The following is a 17796-nucleotide window of genomic DNA, read 5'->3' on the forward strand; positions in this document are numbered from 1 at the left end:
AAAACAAAATTTTATTATGACCAACAACGTAGCGCGAGATAATGAGCTAGTTCAGTAAAATAGATATTAACACCCTCATTATTAATTTTTTTCTTGAACTAATATAAAATATAATCATAACCACTTAATCGGTTTCTATGAATTAAAAGCATCTTTGTTTTTTTCTTTTTGTTAATGATAATTGCTTGCACTTGACTTGGATTTGGAATACACGCATAAACATACATGAAATCAATAATTAAAATTTAATTAGACAAAGTAAATAAATACTATTTTATTAAATACTATAAGAGCCATAATTCGTTCAATACAATGCAATCATACTGAAGATATTATTTCAATCCCATATGATATACATGTTTTGGTAAAGCTACACATAAATTAGCCCCACAAAAAAAGTGATGTCTCCACCACAGGAGGCACTTCAAATGGCTTTCCTTGCTGATAATATCTGTCCAGTAAAATGGATATAATCAATGCAATGGCAAAGTTTGAGCTAAAAAAATTAAAAATTAAAAATTAAAAAAATCCACCAATATGACTTTAATGTAGTGTAAGAAAAACAATAATAGTGAATTAATATACTGTTATATAGCGGTTTATTTAACTTGAGAAAAATACATAGAGAGGTGTGGTGGGACAATATTGGACAAGCTAGGTGTCTTTGTTGTGCTAAAATTCTAGCCATTTGAGTTGCCCAAACAACTATAAAAAGGCTGGTAGCTTGGGCCTGATCTAAATTACTGGATTTTTTTTTCTTTTTAAATTTTATATATTACCATTTACCTTCTAAGTTTTTTAGACCATGGGAAGACTTTAACTAGCATAAATAAAATATATATATATATATATACACACACACACACCGAGAATTATGCTTTTTATTCTGTTTATGAATAATTTTTTTAATGGTAGAAAAAAAATCAAAATAAAGAAAGATAAAAACAAAAAAACAAAAATTCGAGAAACTATATATATTATGACTTTTTTTTAATGAGCATATTGTATTAGTTCATAATGTATCCCGAAAGAGCCAAATCAAGCATGGTGATCTTTTTCCTTTCCTTTAACTAAATAACAAAACCTTAGTGAGATACTCAGAAGCAAAAAGAAGAGGAAAAGTAAGATATAGTGTCGGAAACAACTCTTGTACGTTGTTGGGTAGAATCTTTCGGCAACTAAAGTCTTGACGGTAGTTAGAAATTTGTTTTTTTAAAAAAAAAAAAATAGCATGATAAATTAAAAGTTGTGGAAGAATAATATTATTTTTAAAAAAATTAATGAAATAGAACATTTTTACTTTATCAATCCTGTCTTATTATTTATTAAATCTTATTATTTCTAAATAAGATATGATTGTTGTTATACTTCATAATAGTGATATTTAAATAAACAACGTTTTTGAAGTACGATAACTGTCAACCGGCCGACCGGTTGGATATAGTTATATAATTGGTCAACCATTTAATACAAAATCATAATTTTATAATTTTTTTCAAATATATTTTATAAGTAAAAATATATATTTTTATTCAACTTGTAAACTAAAAAAAAAGAATTTAATTAAAAGTTTAAAAAGTTATTGTTCACATGGTAATTCTCACGGGTGATTTTGAGTTATAAAGAGTGGGTCTATCATAACTAGATGGGGATTTGCCCCAAACAGATTACGTAGATAGCCTAGCAGATATATTTATGGACTAATGAGACAGGTCTAAAAACAGGAGGAGATTTAGTTGCGCCAAACTAAAATAATAACTCAAAAGGACCAGAATCTTGCCTTGCAACCTTGATTTTTATAGTTTTGATATTTTATAATTTTTCCTATAAATAATCGATTAGTTAATTCTAAATTTAAATAGATATTACCGTTATAAACTGCATCATTAATTAAAATTTTATCATGATTTTTAATTACAACATATAATAAATATCGGTTTGAAAAGAACAACTTCAAAAAAAAAACAAAAAAAACTATTTAACAAAAAAAAGAAGAAGAAGAAGAAAAGAAGAAGAAGTATTGCTTCGGCATTCTACATCCTAATTGCCAAATTTATCCTATAAATTCCAAATGAGTTGTGTCTTTTAGCAAGAAATGGAAATACGTGTGGGTGCACATGAGGAAGACAACTAATGGACATACAAACAAACTTCTAGATCTCTCAAATCAAGAACGGAGTTTTTATCCACTCAGATCAAATCAAGCCACATGTATATATATATATATATATATATATATATATATATATATATATATATATATATATATATATAATGTATGGTCCTGTCACTCGCAAACTAACGTCAGCAAACTAGCTTGGACGTCCCATTGCTCAAAATTTTCTTTAATCATTAAACAGGCAAGTGTCTATCAAATGAAACTTGTGTGGACTTGGAGACATAGACTAGCTACGAGCATGTTCATGGAACCGACACCCGTCCTTCTGGTTCTCTCTCTAATTTTCTCTTGGAACATTTATCATGTTCATTTCCACATGGGTGGGTGCCTCTTAACTACAAGATTTTTTTATTTTCTAAAGAATTATTAAAAAATAATATAAATAATATCTTAAGACCTTACCTAATAATTTAAGTTATTGGATTGAATTGATTCTTTGATATAATATCAAAATCTTGACAACTAAGCGATTACGAGTTCGAATCTCATCATTCTTATTTATTTGATAAAAATCAAGCACAAAGTAATAAAGGTCAGTGCAAGTTTCAAATTTAAAAGGTTTCAAGTTTCAAATTTAAAAGGTTTTCAATTGAAAATGTGTGTTAGAGAATAATATAAATCATATCTTGGAACCTTATCTAATAGTTTAAAATATTAGGTTAAGATGGTTCTTTGACATAAAAAAGCTCTTTAAATTTAAATTTAATTGACAATTGAATTTTTTGAAATTCAAACTAGTAAGTCTCTTTTTATTTTATTTAGATATAATAATTTAATCACTATGAAATCCCAGCAATAATTATCCTCCACATGTCATTTGTGGGTGTTTTTACGATGAATTACTATTATTAGCTTTTTTGTTATAGAAAAATAAGCAAAATCCTTTTGTTTACCAAATTTATTTACAAAATATATATTAAATTTGACTGAAGTCACTGGAACTTGAAGTCATGAAAGGAAAAATGTGACCTTTTTTTATTCATTCTTTTATTATTATTATTATTAACGTGAATGTTTGGTTCAGCTTACGCATATCTCGACTTATCCATCATTTAGTAATCTTTTTCTTCTTCTTCTTCTTCTTCTTCTTCTTCTTCTTCTATATCACAGACACTTTGGAAATGGATTACAGGTTAACAATCACTTTTACAAATCAGATCATAAGGAAGAGTTTATTCAAGGTCTCTAATTGATTGCATATTTATATATGGATTAAAACATATAAATGGTAAAATTTAAATTAGAAATGTCCTCTTCTTCTAATAAATTTCTTACCATTTAATTTATTTCTAGCTGAATTAAATTTCTTACCATTTAATTTATTTCTTACCTTTTTTTTTTAGACAGACAAAAAGATCATATCAATTGATATGTGTTCTGCATGGATTTTGGCTTTTGTCAAATTAAGAATTACATGCACAATAGTTATGTTACTTATAATTTAAGAAGAGTCAAATCTATTTCAATCAACTAACTTCAAGATTTTTTATAAGCAGAACTTTAATGCAACAAATAAAAATAACATCGGGACATTAACATGTACTATTTATACTCATTATATAAAAAAAATAATTACATTGCATTGATAATTATCTTTTAAGATTAAAAAAATTATAACAACAAAATTAAGAAAAAATATAAAAACATCACATTTTTATCTAACTAAAAAGTGTTAACCAGTAAATTACATGTCATCACATATAAACTAAACTAGAATAAGTTCAATATTTCATATTGTCATTAAGTTATTAAGTTTTAGATTCCAATATATGAGTCCAAAATAAAGTTATATTACTACATAAACTATAACAAAAAGAGATCACAAGCACAATTCACTCAATTCTAGACGAGTTGGAAAGAACTTGTAACACAAAACATATATATAATTAATATAACACAATATCTATCTTAGAAAAATATTTACTACCATAATCGTATTTTCTTTTAGTCACTAGTTATTCTTAGTATTCTTAGTCTTATATCATAAAGATCTCATCATTATCGATATTAATTTTGTTATTATCATTAGTCTCCAAGTTTCTTGGATGACTAATCAAATTTCCTTTTTCCATATTAATTTCCTTTACAAAATTTATATATAATCTATTCCCTTGATATTTATTCAAAGCAAAACATTAAATAATCCAAAAGATAGGATGTATTACTAAATTATTTATTTTAGGCACTGTTGTACATACCTATTGACGCGAACGTCTTACACCTTTCATCTGTGGCCTTCCTGCGTTGATGTCCCTTATAATATCATAACCAATACTATCAATATTTCCATAAACACAATTAGGGATCCTATTTGGCCCCTTACTTTTATCCAATAAATGTTCAATAAATTCTAATGGATAATTTCATTCATATTCATATTTTTTATTATAAATTCAATTATTCTTTTCTCAACAATTATCATCTCTCTAATACTATAAAATAATTTACTATTTAGTAGAGTTTATCACTAATTATTCAATTTTCTTCTCCTAGATTCTACACTTGGTCGCCCTAAAGGCCTTTCTTTTCTTTTCTTTTTTATCATTAAGCATCCGATCTCAACCTAATTCAATCATAATTAGCTCAATTAAACCTATTAAACTCATCAATTTTATCAAAAATTCGAACAAAATTCCCTCTTTATACTCTCTCTCTATAGTTGAACATGCATCCTTGTAAGGGAATGAATTTTGCTTCAAATTTGTATAATTGTTTTCCACTTACGCAATCTTTATTCATGCTTCTAAACTTGATTCTAACAAACACAAATGTCCTTACAATTATCACAATCACAAAATCCTATTTTTCATAATACCCAAACATTACTTTAAACCTCAACATGCTAAAATTTTCAAAACCAAACACAATAAAGATTGTTCTTACCTTGAAATAACAAAGAATCGAAGAGAAATTTGGAAGAAAATTAAAGCTCCCTTTCACCTTTTCTTTCCTCTCTCTCTAACACCAAACTTTCTCCTCTAAGCCTTTAAACCCTTTAAAATCATTCACTTTCCCTCTTTGATCACTCTTTAGGCTTTTTGATTTCTTTAAACCACTAGTTTTAAGAGATTTATCAAGAAATTTGAAGAAAAAAATTTCAAAAACCCTAACTCCCTCTCTTAACCAAGCTATTGGCCTTAAGTTAAGGAAAAAAAATATATTTATACTTCTTATTTTGTCTACTAGTGTTTCAAAATAAAAGGAAAAAAAATATAGATATAAAACAAATCTAAAACAAATTTATGTATAGAAAAAATAGTATAGAAAAATATATTATCCCGAGATAATAGCCAATTACTATCTAATACTAATATTAAAGTCCAAAAAACAATATTCATAGCTCATAGATTTAGAGGGTGTTTAAGATAGATTTTGCTTATGTTTATATATGCTTTTCATGTGAAGAGATCAGCCACGGTAGATTTGGCACAATCTCCCGTTCTTGTTCACCCATCAAGAACGATTTCTTTGACTTTTTTATATATGTTAATTGGGAGGATTTATATATAAAGTCCACATCTCTGAAAAATAGTAATATAATCAAGATAATCCTAAATATCAATTAGTGATTCAAAAATATAAAATTAAATGAGCTTGTTTAATATATATATATATATATATATATATAAACATTATTATAATATATTATGTCAGAGAACATCTAAACATTCAGTCATTTAAAGTATAATATAAAGTACCGGTATAGAGAGTAGCAAAGACTTGGGGTAAGTAGGGGCTCAGAAATAATAAAAAATTAAGTTTTTTTTTTACTTTGTAATCAAGTTTTTTAGTATTAAACTTTTCATCTTCAGTCAAAGCAGATTTTAAAAATTAATGAAATGACAATAATGTCTTGGTATATATTAAAGCATGAAATATAATAATTATATCTCCACTCATCATCATTATTCGTGCTCACCTTCTTTACTCTCTCAAGTTATCTCTATCAAACATAAATGTAGAAGAAAATCCCAAACACAAATCAATAGTTTAAGCAAAATCAAACACAAATTTGTTGCCTTCTTTGTCACCTTCTCTTCTTGTATTTTGGTGTTGATAAAGTGGGAAATGGAAATCCTAAAGGTATAATAGCCCTGAACAATTAAAATTTTTATGCTCTATCAATAAGTTTTAGGCTTTCAAACACGTTTTGAAGAGTGGAAAACCTGTTATTTGGATTTTTATAAAAATCCCCTCAAATTAAAAAAAAATATTATAGTCATTATTCATGTAACTCTTATTTCTTAATTACTATTCAAAATATAATACCCAATTGTATGAATAAAATGAAATCTCATGAGTCTAAATTGGGCTGATGAGTAAGGTGTTCCTTGTCTTGCGAATCGACAATGTGATAAGGGCCAAGTTCAATGAAGTTTTCAGTCATAGAGAAGTCAGGGCTACCATGGAGCCAAATGAGAAATGAGGTTTGGGAAAGAGCTAAAGTTAGTTTTTGAACCTCATAAAATGTGTAGAAAATAGTTGAATTGGTTTTGGCTTTAATTAAGAGATAACTTGATTTTATAGGGAGAGCTTCGTTGCATAATTTATTTATGGGATATGTCATATGGTACAATACCTTCTTTGTCAAAGAAATTGTTAGTGAAAACTAGAAAATGAAGTACAAAACTCATAGGAAACACAATGGAGAATATTAAAGTTATTTATAGTTCAAAAAATAACAACTCTACTGATTTTATCTCTTATAAATTTATTCTTATCTTATCCTTTATTAATATCACTTATCTAATTTTGAATTTGTAACAACTACATTGTACAATTTCTTATAAAAGGAGTTTTACTAATGATAGAAATAAGTTCAACAATATTCTTTATGGTATCAGAACCTTTTTCCTTCAATAAGAATTTTTATTATGGCTTCAACTCTTGAATCTATTATTGTTAACATTAATCTTACAGGCAATAATGGCACTCACCTTATTGCCTTCAATGTTAGTTCTCAACTTCCTATAAAACCAATACCTTCTAATTTTCCTTCATGGTATGCTCAATTGATGTCTTTACTTGTAGGTTATGACATCCGAGGATATCTTGATGGCATCATTGTTTGTTTATCAGAAACACTGCCTAATCCAACCACTGGGTCATCCTCTATAAGTGCTTCAAATCTTGCCTTTTAGCGTTGGTTTTGGTAAGATAATTTGATTTTTCATGCAATTTTTGCCATAGTTTTTGAACCAATTCTGCTAGTTATTGTAACGTCCTCTATTGCTCGCAATTCGTAGTTAAAATTATAGCAATCGTATGCCAATCGTTCACACACTCGTGTTATGCATCTCAAGGAAGAGTTAACTCTATTCAACGAGGGACTCGATCAATTTCAAAATACCTTAATATCATGAAAAGCTTAGTTGACGAACTTGTAGTCATTAATTCTCCCATCTTTATAAATGACATAAATCTCTACGTTTTTAATGGCATAAGAGCTAATTTCTATGACATAGCAACCACAATAAGGGCTCATGAGACATCTTTCACATTTGAAGAACTCCATAGCATGTTAAAAAGCAATGAAAATCACTTGAAACACATTGATAATTCCACCTCAGGACTGACTGCTACTGTCAATGTTGCTCAACGAAACTGCTCCTTCAAATCATTTTGTTTTGCATAATCTTCTACAGGATATTCCAGATCCAATCAACGACATTATAGTTTCAAAGGAAAACTAGGTCAACATATACTTGTTTGTCAACTCTGTAACACCAAAGGGAACTCGGTCAAGACATGTAGCAAGGTCCTTAAGCCAAAGTTTGCAAATTATGCAGCAATGGGTGGATCAAACGATAAAAAATGGTTGATGGATTCCACCACTTCGCATCACATTACCTCTAATCTTGCCAACATATCAGTACACTTAAAGTATGATGGAACCTATAAAGTTATCATTAGTGATGTCTAAAGCTTGCAAGTAACACATGTCAACTCTTTGATATTGAATTCTCCTTTACAATCTTTTTTCTTCCATAATACACTTTGTGTTCCACACATTTATAAAAATTTAATCCATGTGCATAATTTTACTTGTTCAAGCAAAGTTTACATTGAATTTCATCCATTTTATTTTCTTATAAAGGATCGAAGCAAAAGGATAACACTTCTTCGCGGTGAATATTAAAACAGTATTTATCCACTACCAAAGCTATCAAACATTAGGAATTTATAGTCCTAGGACTTTTTGATGAACGAACCTCAACTGATGGTTGGCACAAACATCTTGGCCATCCAACTAATAAAATTTGTTGTTTCATAATTCGTTATTTTTCTCTTCCTTTTTTAAATTCTAGAAAAACATTTTTTTCGATAAAAATCAAGCATGCCAAACACACCATTATGGTTGGGATGGGCTCAGCCCAACCATGTGGGTTGAGCTTCCTGACCCAAGGCTTAAGCCCATAAGCACAACTTAGAATGGGTAAATAATGGATGGACTTTAGTGTAGAGCATATAAGTTATGGTGAACTGGACTCATTATAGATGAATAAATATGGATAGTTGATTGATCGGGTACTGGTGTTTATTGCTTGGAAATCATAGGAGGAACATTCAGAGTAGTGTGTGTTCCTTGAGTTCATGTGCAAGAAAAATTACAAGTAAAGGGCTTACCTTACTTTTAGCATAGTGATGATTATTTCATATAAATCTAAAAATGCAAATAATCCTCAGGTAAAGGTTTGGGTGTAAAATAGGGACATGAAATTATATATATGATATTCCTTCCGACAAGAAGATAAAAGTTGATGTTTGTAGAAGAGCAATACAATGAAATGACTTGATAAAAGAATGTGTAAAAAAGACAAGGACTAATAGGAGGATTGGATCCAGCCATGGTGACAAGTGTTAAGAAGCAATTAGACAACTGAAAGATTAACTTAATAGGTTGCACTCAGTCAATCTTATCATAATCTATAGAGAATTATGAAAGTGTTGTTTTATAAGAATTGTATGTATGGTTAATGTTATATTCCTTGTACTGATGTGTGTAAAAACAAACAAAAATCTACTAATTAAATTTCATCATGTGTTATTTTTATTTTATTTTTACATAAAAGGATAAAATAAAATTGAAATAAATGATATGAAAAATAAATGAGCATTCATATATTTCTTGGTCAATGAAAGGTTGACACTTAGAATGGGATATTTAAAATATCTTGTCATAAATACAAGATTTCATCAATAAAGATCAACCAATAAATCATGTCATGTAGCATTAGAAAAGGACCTGATGGCCCCTCCAAATCTCTATAAATAGAGGGCCTCAACCTGGAAAGGAATTCTTAGGGAGATACAAATCTTCTTCAAGACAAGTTCTTTAAGCAAGAAACCTCTCTCAAAAGTTCTCAAGCCCATTTATCTACACTTGAAATTTACAAATAACGAAGCTATATTGGATCATGCATAAATGTCCTATAAGAGTTCTTCAACAACACTTTGAAGATAAATCAAAGGTACTTTTCAAAGTATCAAATCATCAAATCTTACTTCACAATACAAGCCCAAATTTGTGTTCTTGCAAAGCACAAATCTTGGCTTGATTTCTCAAATAAATCAAGTCACCACATATCAAATCCAATGAAAGAATCAGAGGATTGTCTTATTCTTTTGAAAGAATACTTTACGTGGAGATTGTACCCGATCATATATTTAATAAAATTATAAATTTGTACACATGTGGTTGTTTAATTTATGCTGCTCAAAATTTTATCTATAGTGTGGTGATAGAGATTTTATATGGTTTTTTTATGTCTTACATGTTTTATTATTGATTATTGTCTAATGACACGAGACTGTATTTTCTCTAGTTTTATGCTAAAGTAAGTTATTTGTAGCATTTATTGTACATTATAGAGAGGTAATGGTATGCATTTGGTTTAGGCTCCAAGTAGAATGTAAAGATAATGTCATTCTTTAATTCTTGGAAATGCAATGAGTGTATTGCATAAAAACATAATTAATTTTAATTCTATAACTCTGTTTATGTTTATATAGTAACATGCTATTGATGAGATTTGTTGAATTGTGGGCTTATGGCCATGAGTTATATGAATACTTATTGGATGAGCTGAAATTGATTGAAACATGATATCAAATTATATAGGCAGCATATGATAAATTATTTGGTAGAGCCCTATTTAGGGGAGACTTTATTGAAATTTTAAAAAATATGACCAGAATCAAAATACTAGTTGTTTAGCCTTAAGGGCGGGATATTTATGGAAACAATGCTTTCGAGCTGAAACTTTACCACTAAATGTTCCATGAAAGTTAATGAAGTTAAGTGCTAGTTTTCAAAGTAAAGGATAAAAAAATTATGGTAGGATCAAAATGGATCATAAACCTAAAAGTTAAATGTATCGATAATTCTAACAAGATTAAAGTTTAGTCAAGATCATTGGAAAGTACAAATGAGTCGTGGACTCGATATTAAGTATAAAAAGGGAAGATTATCTTGGTAAATGGACATATTATATCTAATTAAAACCATATACTAAAAGTAGAATAAATAAATGAACGTATAATTATAATGTAACATGAGACTATTTTACTAGAATGGTTAGGAGAATGCCTACGTCATGAAGGTCTCAGTTGACTATTAAATCAAAAAGACGATGTGTAGAAAAATCTTTTTTATCTATTTTCAAGGGTCTTGGTTTTATAGTTATTATTAAGATGCTGTGGAAAATTATGAGTTGTTATAATAACCTTGTAAAAATGATCTTCTCTTTATAATGTTACATGGTTTTTGTTACGCTCGTTAACAAAAAACAGAGTTGGTATAATAGTAATTATATTAGTTTGTCACATAAGAAAAGTAAATAATAGAAAGCTAAAATAGAAGGCAATAAAATTGTGGTCATTGTACCATAAATTCTGTTTACCTAAGATTAAACAAGCACACATGTATAAATATTTGGTTTTATTAAAATATATGATTGGGTACAATTTCTATTTTAAATATTCTTATAGAAAAACAAACAATCATTTGATTCTTCTTTTGAATTTTATCTATGGCAACTTGATTTATTTGTGAAATCAAGTCAGGATTTATGCTATATTAGAACACGAATTTACGTGTATTGTAGAGTGAGATTTGGTGATTTGATGCTTTGATGGGTACCTTTGATTTACCTTTAAAGTGTTTTTAAAGAACTCTTATGGGGTGTTTAGGCTTGATCCAATAGATATTTATTTTTTGTAGACTTCAAGTATAGATAAGAGAGGCTTGAGAGCTTTTGAGAGAGCTTCATTGCTTGAAGAGCTTGTGTTAAAGAAGAATTTTTTTTAAAAAAAAAAAACTCTTATGGGACATTTAGGATTGTTCCAACAAAGCTTGGTTCGTAAACTTCAAGTGTAGATGAATAAGGCTCGAGAGCTTTTAAGAAATCTTTATTGCTTAAAGAGCTTCTCTTGAAGAAGAATTTTTTTGTTAAAGAGCTTTTATGGGATATTGAGGTGTGATCCAATAAATCTTCATTTTTTATAGACTTCAAACATAAATTAAGGAGGCTTAAAAGTTTTTAAAATAGCCTTATTACTTGAAGAGTTTATATTGAAGAAACTTTTGTGTCTCCCGAAAAAATCCTTCCCCTTTTGTTTTTCTAGGGTGAGGTGAGGCCCTTTATTTATAAAGATTTGCGGGGGGTTTGAAGTCCTTTCTCATTGCCATGTGAAATTATTTTATTGGTTAATTTTTATTTATGGTTTCGTGTATTTGTGACAAGATATCTTAATTATCTCATTCTTTTGTAAACCTTCCATTAGCCAAAAATATATATAAAGACCCATTTATTTTCCATGTCATTTATTTCAATTTTATTTTGTTTTTTATGAAAAAATAAAATAAAAATGACACATCAAAATTTTGATTGATAGAAAATTTTTTATTTCTACGGTTACAGACACATTTTACTATTTCATCGCAACATTGTGATAACCATTTTACCCTTAAAAAAAACCCAATGGTCTTGGTGTTAGGGGTATTTTTATCTTTTTACATGGCCTGTTAGTTATCATCAGATTGATCGGGGTAAAATAGTCTTTTTAATTTTTTAAACACAGTAGAATTAGTAATTTTCCATAAAAGCAAAATTCTTAAAATTGACATCTAAGCGCTTTTTCATCATTTCATTTTTTAAAACACAATAAAATGACTCAATTATCCTTAAAAGCAAAATTTTTAAAGCTTACATCTAGAGGATTTTTTTTGTCTTTCAAACCTTTTTTTATTGTTATTAAGTTGGTCGAGGGTAATTTGATCTTTTAAAACATAAATCATTATTAAAATGAAAAAAGTGGTTGTTGCGTGAAACACTCATAGTAACTTGTGGGAGGTGTTTGTGGCCTCTGTGGCGCCTCTTAGTGGACAAAAATGCCCCCCGTCATGTCATTAGAATCATTGCAGCATCTTCTTTCTAGTAGGGTAGCACGTGGTGGCGTTTGAGGGATGGATTGTCATCGGCGAGACTTTTTTTTTTTCTCCTCTTTTCTCTTTGCTCCACTCGAAATTCATATTAACCATTTAAAATTTTAGAGTTGTCTTCTTAGTTGCTGACATTTCAATTTTGATCCTTATTCTTTAGATTTATATTTCTTTTGTTCTTGGTCTTTTTGTAAAAGTTTAATTTGTTTTCAATTTCATCATTCAATCTCAATTAGTGATATATTATTTTTTCTAATTTGATCCTTATTTTTTTATTTTTAATTTTTTTTCTTGATCTTTTTATATAATTTTTATTTATTTTCAATTTCATTAATTAATCCAAATTTATGACATTTTATTTTCTTTTACAATTTGGTCCTTATTTTTTTTATTTTTTTCTTTTTGTTAAAGAGATTTTCTTTTTAATTTCACCTTGGATCAAAAATTCATAGTTGTCCTCTAATTTATTTTTTTATCTCAATTTTGATCATTATTCTTTGAATTGTTATTTTTGGTTCGGTATCCTTTATTATAATTGATTTTTTTTACTTTTATTTTTTAATATTTAATTAATTAGAGGTTATGATTCGTTGTTTTATTTTTTTTTAACTGTTTCCTGTCTATATTTACTTAGTGATGAAGGCTTTTGCATAGTAACATTCTGAGTCCTGTACTTTCCTTTTTCATCCCACAAGCAGGTGTGATCTTATCAAGAACTTTTCTTCAATCATTTTATTTCTTAGAAATAAATTTGCTTGATGGATAAGGACGTAGTGATCCATCAATTATAACCCCGCTCTCAATTAGGTCCCCAAACAAAAAGTGTTTTCAATATGGCCCCTCTCAATTATGGTGGGATTAATTCGGCCATGTTCGAACGGTGGAGGAGGGTCTAATTGAGAATGTTTTTGTTTGAACACTGATTGGAGAGCAATGTGATAGTTGGAGGATAAACATGTGATTTTCCCTTGCTTAAATCATCTCGACGTTAAGCAAAAACAATTTGATTATAAAATCCTGAAACCAAAATGTCAGTGAATCTGCGAATGATAAATGTGGTAGGTGATCAATAATGGCGCAAGTTGGCCCAAGGTTTTCAATAGAATTACGTAGTGTGCCATTTTCACGAGCTTTGTCTCGACCCTTAAGGATGGAGCTAAAAATGCTAATCATTCTAATGGAGATTGGGAAATGGAGTCACGGAAAGAATGTACAAACTACAAACTCCAAAACCTCCGAACTTGGTAAAGCAAAAAATCACGCCTAAAAAATCCAAGCATTTCCTCCAATCATGGTGTTACAAGTGTGTCGCACGCGGCTTCGTCACACGTGTTGCCCCTTGGCGCCGTCCCAATTTCCAATCTACCCTTCCCTAAATCGAGTCAAAGCTAGCTCCCTTGAAACTCCCCCACGCTTCTGTGCTCATGTTGGACAGATCAATTGTGCTTAATCATTCGGGGGAGTGGGTTGAACCATGACTCGAACATTTTTTTGGTATTATCTCTTCGAGAAGAGAATATAAATGGGTTCATCCACTGTGCCCACTGGAAATCCTTTTCTAGAATAGCCAACGTGCCATCCAACCTTTTATATATAATTCTGTTTATTTTTATATTTAAAAATTTAAAAAGAAAATTTTTATTTTTATTTTTTTCTTCGCTTTAAATTAATATTTTTTGATGTTTTTAGATTATTTTGATATGCTGATGTAAAAATTATTTTTAAAAAATAAAAAATATTATTTTGATATAGTTTTTAGCGGAAAATAATTGTTACCACACTCTCAAACACCCTCTATAATCGGGTACATAGGCTATACCCTTTGTTTTTAATTAATTAACTTGTTAATAAAACACTTAATTGTTTGTTTTTTAGTTTCAAAAATAGTTTTGAAAAAATTTGAAATTTTTTTATTTTTTTATTTTAAATTAATATATTTTTAATACTTTCAAATTATTTTAATAAATTAATATAAAAAATTATTTTAAAAATAACCAAAGCTACAATATGAAAAAATACGCGCATTGGTATTTTGGAGCCTCCTCTGTGGCTGGGTACTCTACTTGAAGCCCTATAAATCTCCCCATCCCTCGCTCCCCATCCCACTGCCCCTCTCCCTTCTCTTCCGCACCTTTTCGCTTCTTCCTTTGACTTTGTTTTCTCCTATTTCCTCTGTTGCGATTATGTGCAAGTAATCTAGCATTATCCAAGCAATTTACCCTTTTTCGTGTGATTTGAAATCTGAGTTGCTGACAGCCAGATTAATTATTATTTGGAATATCACTTGAGAGCTAATCGCTCAACCGACCAGCGTCTTGAGTGTCAAAACTCGGTAACCACAAGCCGAGAGACCAGCTTTCAAATCCACACCGCTTCCCCTTACAAATTTTAAAAAGGGTTACCCCCCAAGTAAACAATACTCTCTTTTGCTATCCGAGCAGAGACTAGAGCCCTTTGATATATATACATTTCATCAAGTCACAACCCTACAAACCCACCAACATTCTCACTCCTCTCTCCTTAAAAAAATGCAAAATTTTCACCCCATTACCCTTCTTCTCTCCCTTTGCTTCCTCTCATTGCTCAATGTAAGTATGCCTATCTCTTCTACTCTACTCCCTGCTAACTAGCTACTGTTTTCAGTCTTAATCTCTCTGTTTGTTTCTTCTTTCACTTGCATGTTCCTTTGACGTGTGGTTCTCGTACAAATTATTAGTTTTGTTAAGTAAGATTAGTGAGTAATTACTTGCGGGGTTTATTTGTCATATGTAATGTGCTGTGCAATGCAATGCAATGCAGGTGAATTATGCAGCAGATGGGAGTAGTGATTCAGCAAACGGTGAGAGCCCATTCACGGCCAAGGCATCTCTAATTCGGTACTGGAACAAGGAGATCCACACGGGTTTACCAAAATCTGCTTTTCTCCTCTCCAAAGCCTCGCCATTGAGCCCTGTCGATTTGGCAACGTTTTCTAAACTCGCCTCTCAAAACGCTCTCTCCACTCAATTCCCAGCCTTTTGTTCCTCTGCCAAACTCTTCTGCTTCCCCGATTTGTCTCCCAGTCTTGAAAAGCATGACCAAGACTCCCATTTCGCCTTCTACTTCAACAAAAACTTCACCAATTACGGCACTGGTCGAGCTGGTGGAGCCGACTCTTTCAAGAACTACTCCGATGGGATCAATCTCCCGGTTGACTCGTTCCGCCGGTACGGCCGGGACGCTGCTGGACACGACGAAACATTTTCCAATTATGCCCCTGAGACCAACGTTGCCGACCAGAGCTTTAACACCTACGGCGCAGGTGCCACCGGTGGCACTGGAGAGTTCAAGGGGTATAATGTCAGGATAAACAAACCAGATCTCAGGTTTGCGTCCTACTCTGACGGTGCTAATGGGAAGGGCCAGAAGTTCTCGACTTACACAGAGGATGCGAATGCTGGAGACGAAGCTTTCACTAGTTACGGGAAGAATGGGAATGGAGTCCCGAACGAGTTCTCAGGTTATGGGAAGAGTTCGAATGTGATTGGTTCAGATTTCTCCAACTATGGTGAGGCTGGCAATGGGGCTAGTGATACTTTCAAGACTTACGGAGTTGATGGGAATGTTCCAGAGAATAATTACAAGAACTATGGCGATGGTGGGAATGGTGGTGTTGATAGCTTCGCCAATTACAGGGAAAAATCAAACGTGGGGGACGATTCCTTTCAGTCTTATGCCAAGAATTCGAATGCACAGAAAGCAGATTTCGTCAATTATGGAAAATCCTTTAATGAAGGGACTGATAAGTTCACTGGGTATGGGAAGGGGGCAGTGGGGCAGCAGATTGGGTTCAAGATCTATGGAGTAAACACCACTTTCAAAGACTATGCCAGAAAAAAGGATGTCACTTTTTCCAAGTACACCAATGCAGGCACTGCTGATGCTTCGATGAAGGTAACTAGTGACAGTTCTGCAAATAAAAACAAGTGGGTAGAGCCCGGAAAATTCTTCCGGGAGTCAATGTTGAAGGAGGGAAGTGAGATGCCAATGCCGGACATTCGAGACAAAATGCCCAAAAGATCCTTTCTTCCCCGCTCCATCATCTCCAAAATACCGTTTTCCGCATCCAAAATGGGTCCGATAAAGGAGATTTTCCATGCCAGTGATAATTCAAGCATGGAGCGGATCATCATGGATGCTGTGGAAGAGTGTGAGAGAGCACCCAGCCCAGGCGAGACCAAGCGCTGCGTGGGCTCGGCTGAGGACCTGATCGATTTTGTAATCTCTGTATTAGGCCGCAACGTGGCTGTCCGCACGACGGACAACGTGGAAGGGTCGAAGAAAAACGTCACGATTGGGTCGATCAAGGGGATCGACGGCGGGAGAGTGACGAAGTCAGTCTCTTGTCACCAGAGCCTCTATCCTTACCTGCTCTATTACTGCCACTCTGTTCCTAAAGTTCGGGTGTACGAAGCGGATCTCTTGGATCCCAATAGCAAGACCAAGATCAACCATGGTGTTGCCATCTGTCACCTGGACACATCCTCATGGAGCCCCACCCATGGTGCTTTCTTAGCTCTTGGTTCGGGTCCAGGTCGGATTGAGGTCTGTCACTGGATTTTTGAGAATGATATGACTTGGACTCTTGCTGAAGCCTCTTAGTTAATTAAGGAAATGGCTTGTTTCCTTTCATAATTTGGATTGGAACCGTCTGCTAAGATAACTTAGCTGCCGTCTCCCCCTCAGAATTTAGTTAAATTGAGTCTATTTATTCCTAGTTATGTTAACTAGGTTACTTTTTTTCTTGTTTTTGTTTTATTCTGTTTTAAGAGTGGAGTTATTACTATGTTTTTTTTTTTCTTGGCGAAATGCTTCATGTTATTGTCATTATTATCAATTATATATAAAATATCTCATTGACAATGAGTTTATGTTTACATCTTTTACCAAATGGTTAACTTTCCGTACATGTCCTTGCAATTTATCCCACTCCTGGTCCTAAAATTATTCTCTAATTTTTTTTTTCCTTGGTTAACATGCTGTAAAATCCCACTGAAAATCAACTGGCTATCTTTTTTTCATTTGGTAATTTTTATGGAATTCAAGAATGTGATAATCATTATTTTTTATTTTAAAATATATTAAAATAATATTTTTTTTATTTTTAAAAAATTATTTTTAACATCACCACATT

The 17796-nt window shown here is 31.3% G+C and overlaps 1 protein-coding gene across 1 annotated transcript; it reads left to right on the forward strand.

The window, feature by feature from the left end:
- Window positions 1–14716: 14716 nt before the first annotated feature.
- On the forward strand, window positions 14717–17539 carry LOC133698057 (polygalacturonase 1 beta-like protein 3). Its single transcript, XM_062120933.1, has 2 exons — window positions 14717–15211; window positions 15423–17539. The coding sequence occupies exons 1-2, from the start codon at window positions 15152–15154 to the stop codon at window positions 17262–17264; spliced, it is 1902 nt and encodes a 633-aa protein (XP_061976917.1). The 5' UTR covers window positions 14717–15151; the 3' UTR covers window positions 17265–17539.
- Window positions 17540–17796: the final 257 nt, after the last annotated feature.

This window comes from Populus nigra, chromosome 6 (genome assembly GCF_951802175.1).
Source record: "Populus nigra chromosome 6, ddPopNigr1.1, whole genome shotgun sequence".
NCBI lineage: Eukaryota > Viridiplantae > Streptophyta > Magnoliopsida > Malpighiales > Salicaceae > Populus > Populus nigra.